Source organism: Cucumis melo, chromosome 3 (assembly GCF_025177605.1).
Source record: "Cucumis melo cultivar AY chromosome 3, USDA_Cmelo_AY_1.0, whole genome shotgun sequence".
Classification (NCBI taxonomy): Eukaryota; Viridiplantae; Streptophyta; class Magnoliopsida; order Cucurbitales; family Cucurbitaceae; genus Cucumis; species Cucumis melo.
Window position 1 is genome coordinate 27,059,131 of NC_066859.1, and position 6,639 is coordinate 27,065,769.

A 6,639-nucleotide genomic window follows, 5' to 3' on the forward strand; every position below is an offset into this window, starting at 1 on the left:
TCGGAGAAACCCTCTTATTTTGTCATTTTCATTATTATATCTTCTACACGTTCTCTCACGTGCTTTGTCTTCTTTGTAAGTATATGTATTTATTTTGGTGAAAAAAAAAACAACTTTAAGAACATTTCCTTCTCATCTTTAGTTAACTTCAAATTTTTTGTGTTGTAAAGTTTTAAACTTACCAATTGTATCTAGGAATTTATTTTTCTTGTTATGTAATTGTCTTTTTTTCTTCTTTCTTTTGCATATTTTGTAAATAATTACTTATTTAAGAAGGATGAAAGTGATCTTAGCTTAAAGATGTGGTGTGAGAATATTTTTGAAAATAAAAAACAAAATTTGTTATAAGTTGGACTTAGGTTTTTAGTTTTTAATTAAAAATTTAGGAGGAGACAAACTGATTATTAAAAAGATAAATAAATAATTTATATTCATTTATTGAGCCTTTTAATCTCTCAATTTCACTTGTAGCAATTTTTAGTCAATCAATTTTTAGGAAATTGATTTACAAACCAAATATATTTAGGAAATTGAGCCTTTACTCTCTCAATTTCATTTTTGTCTTTCTTTTATTTGTTTGAAAAAACGTAAAATTTAAAATAAAAATCTTATTACAAATTTAAAAAACATGTTCTCAATAGTCGCGAGATAAAGTTTAAAGAATAAGATATTATTTACCTAAAAAATGAAGAAAATATTATTGTTATTTCAATTAAATAAATAAATATTTTTTAACTTTCATTTAAAAATAATTTTTTTAAAAGGAAACTTTCCTAAATATAACAAAAAGAAATATTTACAAAAGGAAGCGTTACCCATTTTTTAAATATTCAAAGTTTGCCATCTTTTTATAGTCTGTGAGATTTTTTTATCGTCTCCTCTATACTCTTTTTTAGCTGCAATTTTTTGGGTAACCAAATCTATTTCTTTCTATCATCTTTTTTCATGTCTTTCTTTCTCTTTCTTTTTTTGTAACTAGATGTGATGTATATAAGAATCCTGAAAAAATTGGTTAGATATTTAAATTAGGGTAAACAAAACTGTCTATAAAAATATTGAAAAAAATCGTTTATACCAAATTTTGAAAAAAAATAGTTTAAATTTAGATAGTCAAATCTAAACGATTGTGTACCAAATTTAAAAAAAAGAAAAAAATCAGATTTGGAACCCCAAATCTAAACGAAGATCTTGCAAGAAATTAAACGATATAATTGAAAAAATAAATTTAAACGTACCAAATCAAATCTAAACGATATTGTATCAAATCTGTTACCAAATATATTAGACAGGACATTTCTTGTATTTTACACGTTAGACCTCTATACTTTTCTATTTTCGAAATTGTTTTATACGGTGTGTAAATATTTTTGAAAAGACTTCTTTTAAAAGCTTATTTTTGTTTTTAAAATTAGACGAAAAAAGTTTTTGTTTTAATAATACAAACAAAATTGAATTAATGGAGTTTATGAAACTAATTCACCACAGGACTGCGTATTTGGTTATTAATATTGGGGTAATGCATTATTGAAATGCAAAAACTTCCCAACAATTTTCTTTTTCTTTTTCTTTTTTTCTTTTCTCCTTCAAATCTAGAAAAACAGTGGAGAGTTTTTTAAACTCTCACTTTTAGGTGATTGAATTATAAAATGTTCATGAACTTCTTGTAAACTTTCAATAATACAATAATTTATTAGAAGGCTATATATAATAATTAAGTTGGTACAAGCTGTTTTAACTTCTATTTTTTAAGTGGGAAAGGCACTATTAATTAATTACAATAATCATAGAGTTTTTCTTTTTCTTTTTCTTTTTCTTTTTTTCCTTTTTTTTTTTAAATTCTCATGGTAGCCATTGTTTCAAAATTGAAGAATTAATTTTAAATGTTGAACTCAACTTCAACATATTATTTTATAAGAACTTCAATATATAATTTGTAAAGGTCCCTTATGGCCATATTTAATTGACCCACATTTTGTATTATAATTGTTAACTATATTGTTTTATTTTTCTTCTCATCATGAATGTTGAATACAAAATCACATACTTTAACAAAATAAATAAATAAACCCCCACGTACTTCACTATACTAAAATATAAAGAGATTTGAGATTTACGATCACTTTAATTAGATATTTTAGAAAGAAGTTTTATATTTATATTTAATTCATCTTGATTACACTAAACTTTAAGAAAAAAATGTGTGAGATATGAATCTTACTATCCAATTTAGTGTCAAATAAATATTTTTTTCGATAGAAAAGATTAAGGTTCTTGAAGGTAAGATCATACATCACCGTTCCTATGTTTGTGTATAATATTTGAATTGAGTCTCGTTGTAATAGAATCTTATTTAGCAATTAAATAAATTTGAATTTAATTTTAGCAATTTTAATGCAACTTAAGTGATCTCTAAAATTGGATATAAAAAAGAAAAAAATCTAATTAGATGATTTGAATTAAGAAAAAGAAGCAATTTGTGGCGGTTAAAGAAAAGGCGGGAGTGTGAGGGATATTTCCGGAGCGTATGTTTCAAAGCATTTTTAAAATGCTTGTGTGGAAAAGAAAAAAAAAAAAAAAAGATACAAAAGGAATTAACAATTTAAGCCTCTCTTTTTTCTTTTTTCTTTTTTGTTCGTTTCTAATTTCTTTTTCTTTTTCTCTTTTACCATTTTACTATAATCCTTTTTATTTTCAAACTTGGATGCTTTCGAAATTTAAAATGAAGAAAAAATAAATATTATCCATAATTGTATAAAATAAATATCTTTTTTTTTCGTAGTTTCGTTATTTCCAACGATATTCTTGAGATTTTTAAAATTATAAAAGTTAGATTAAGAAAAACATGTTAATTTGGTTGATAAATACCTGATTTGTAGGGGTTTAGTCTTTAAAAAAAAATAACTCACATTAATTTGATATATTATGATTGTCTCTTCCAGTAAATAAGACCATTTTTCTTGATTGAAAATAAAAGAAAGGGCAAGAGAAGACAAATTGCAAAATTCATCTCTACAGTAGTTGTGTGCTTTTCAATTTTTAGAATGAAAAATCCATACTCCAAAATTATTCAAAATTTAAAATCTTACCGTTAAATTTTAAGTTTAGTGATTTAATTTTTATAATTATCGTAAGTTTTGGAGTCTAATTTTAATATTTTTAAATCTAATTGTCATCCTTTAAAGTTGAAGATATTTTATGAATGATTTATAAGTTCAACATACTTCATTTTCTTCCTCGTTTTAAAATTAAACTTATGAAAACTCTTATTTTACTCACACTATGTCTCTCTTTTTTTAATCTACTACAAAAATTACTAACCATTCTAAAATCCAATTAATAATTCTAAAGCTATCCAAAAGCAATACTAGAATCCAACTTATTTGATTTAGATTTAAAATTACCACACACCGTAAAACAATGTAAAATATTTGTAGAAAATATTAAAAATTTGAGAAAAATTCATTGTTCTACATACGATATCAATTAATTATAAACAAGATTAAAGGAATAGAATATGAAATTTTGTTATATTGGAAATATTATTATTTATTTTAAGATATTTAAAATTGGGCTGGTTGTTTATCTTATATTAAACAAATATATAATGAAAAATGAAAAAATAAGAAAAAGAAAAAAGAATGTATTTATATGCAAGGTTATCGTCCATTACCTCACTTCATTCACTAACACCCCCAGAAAAACTCTGCAACAGAGTCGCTGAGAAGAAAGAGCCTTGAGATAAACTGAACCAAATCCCTTTCCTTTACCTTCACGCCTCCATTAAAACCCCTTCTTTCCCTTTCCCTCTCTCTCTCTTTCTGTCTCTTTACATGCATTTATACTCCACACCTCCTCAAATCTCTCCCATTCCTTCTTTCTTCTTTCACTTTCCACTTACCCAAAAAACAGAGTAACCCAAAAACAGAGACTCGCTTTAATGGCTTCTTGCAAAGACCAAGAAGATGATCACCACAAACAAGAACCACCCCCCAAATGCATATGGGTTCACGGCCCTATCATTGTAGGTGCAGGCCCCTCAGGATTAGCCGCCGCCGCTTGTCTTTCTCACAATCAAATCCCTTCCCTCATTCTTGAAAAATCCGATTGTATTGCTTCTCTTTGGCAGTATCGCACTTACGATCGTCTCAAACTTCATCTCCCCAAACAATTTTGTGAGCTTCCTCTTATGGGTTTCCCTGAAAATTTCCCCAAGTACCCTTCTAAAGATCAGTTCATTTCTTACATGGAATCTTACGCTTCTCATTTCTCTATCCATCCTCGGTTCAATCAGACCGTTCTCGCCGCTGAATTCGACTCAGTTTCTGGGTTCTGGAAGGTCTCCACTCAGGATTCTCAGTACATTTCGCGATGGATCGTCGTCGCTACAGGGGAAAATGCAGAGCCAGTTATTCCTGAGATTGTTGGGATTGAGCGGTTTGCTCGAACCGTTGTTCATACGAGTATGTATAAGTCCGGTACGGAATTTAAAAACCAACGGGTTTTGGTCGTCGGTTGCGGGAATTCCGGTATGGAAGTTAGTTTAGACCTTTGTAGACAAAATGCCATTCCACATATGGTTGTTAGAAACACAGTAAGTTCTTTTCTTTTTTTCTTTTTTCTTTTTACTTTTTCAAGTCATGAATTACGGTAAATTTACAGAAAAATTACTTTCTTTTTTAATAGATAATGAATTTGATCGTTTATTCATATTCTTAACGTCTAGGTTCATGTGTTACCGCGAGAAATGTTCGGATTCTCGACATTTGGAATTGCCATGGGGCTGATGAAATGGCTACCTCTAAGACTGGTGGATAAGATTCTTCTTTTAGTAGCCAGCTTGACTCTAGGCAATACTGATCATTTAGGTCTCCGGCGACCGAAAACCGGTCCAATCGAGCTTAAAAACGCCACAGGAAAGACCCCGGTTCTCGACGTTGGAGCCCTGTCCCAAATTAGATCGGGAAAGATCAAGGTAAATTTGTAATCGATTAGTTGGGTTAGTTTAAAATCTTTGCAATGTCAGAAGATTTGTTTTTGTTAATTGAAAAGTTAATTTTCTTTTAATGAAGGTAATGGAAGGGGTAAAAGAGATAACGAGAAATGGAGCGAAGTTCATAGACGGACAAGAGAAAGAGTTCGATTCAATCATCTTAGCGACGGGGTATAGAAGCAATGTGCCAAGTTGGCTCAAGGTATAAATACAAATGTATACAAATTTCGACTTCTTCTTCGATTGTTTATTATAATTCTCGTCGTTTTTTAAATTAACATTTTGAAATTTTAGTCAAAATCTCAAGATTATCACAGGTGGAATAAGGTTTTTATACAGAAACTTAATTTAAAAAAAAAAAAAAAAAAATCAAACGTGCCATTAAAGTTTTAGTTTTTTGCTTTATCTCTATATGAATCACCCATCACTTTCTAGGTCATTGGACTCATGCACAGACTGCACAACCCTAAAAACCTATTCTTTTCTCCATGCAAAATAGAATATGTCAGTTGGGTTTATTTGGTTTTTTCCTACCCTTTTCCAGCTTTTTCCCATATTTATGATGCAATATTTACATATAACATTTTGTAGATTTTCTTTTCCTAAATCCAATTTGTCTCTGCCCCAAAAGTCCGTCTTTGTTTCTGTTTGAATGATCAACTTTTCGATTTAAGGATTGAAGATATTGGGTTCTGGTTAATTGATATATGGATGTCGAATTGCAGCAGGGGTGTGATTTTTTCACTAAAGATGGAATGCCGAAAACCCCATTTCCAGACGGGTGGAAAGGTGAGAGGGGGTTGTACACCGTCGGGTTTACTCGAAGGGGACTACTCGGAACAGCGTCGGACGCTATGAAAATCGCCAACGACGTAGCCGAGCAATGGCGGACGATGCCCGGGAATAAAGATGGCAAGAATTGTTCTACTTCTTACGTGATATTCCTTAAAGAATCCAAACGAAAATGAAGGCTTTTGTTGAGGATTTTGGATTAATTAGTAGAGATTACATGGAGAAGGAGTAATTAGTCATTATTCCACATCTAACCAAAGGGCTTGTAATTCTCTCTCTCTCTCTCTTCTTTTTTGGGGTTGATTTGTAAATGCATCAATTTTGCATGGGGAGTTTTTCCTTTTCTTTCTTTTTTTTAATTTTTAATGTGTTGTTGTCAATGAATCCTAAGCAAGCAGCTTTGTACAAAAAGGGGGAAAATCTCAAATAGAATGTATCTATTTTTCAATAGGTCCACAAATAATCTTAATTAATTGCTCTCCTTTCTTTATTTATGTTGCTTGTTGTACTCAATATTTTGGGGGAGGGGGGAGGGGGGGAACAAACAGGAGGTTTTGGAACTAATTTGATAATTATTAGGGGAAAGGTGTAGGAATAAGAGAGATGATGATTAGGGAAAGTGACATTTTTGGGTCAATCTCTCTCATTTGTGTTTCAGCCCTATCCATTTTCAATTTTCAATTCCCACATCCAGCCTTTTCTGACTGTCCAAATGATCTAACAATCCAATTATGAATTCAATCCAACTGATCTGCCAAGCCCCATTTCATTAATTTTTGTTTCTGTTCTTATTTATCCCTAAAAATTAAGAGTTTGCAAGGTGACAAACTAGAATAGAAGAATTAATTAATCAACAA

The 6,639-nt window shown here is 30.0% G+C and overlaps 1 protein-coding gene across 2 annotated transcripts; it reads left to right on the top strand.

Annotated features, from left to right (window-relative positions):
- Window positions 1-3,690: 3,690 nt before the first annotated feature.
- LOC103488266 (probable indole-3-pyruvate monooxygenase YUCCA4) lies at window positions 3,691-6,272 on the top strand. 2 transcript variants are annotated; one of them, XM_051081835.1, is made up of 4 exons: window positions 3,691-4,591; window positions 4,724-4,972; window positions 5,070-5,192; window positions 5,716-6,272. In XM_051081835.1, exons 1-4 carry the CDS (start codon window positions 3,938-3,940, stop codon window positions 5,956-5,958), a joined length of 1,269 nt encoding a protein of 422 aa, XP_050937792.1. In that variant the 5' UTR covers window positions 3,691-3,937; the 3' UTR covers window positions 5,959-6,272.
- The last annotated feature ends 367 nt before the right edge of the window (window positions 6,273-6,639 follow it).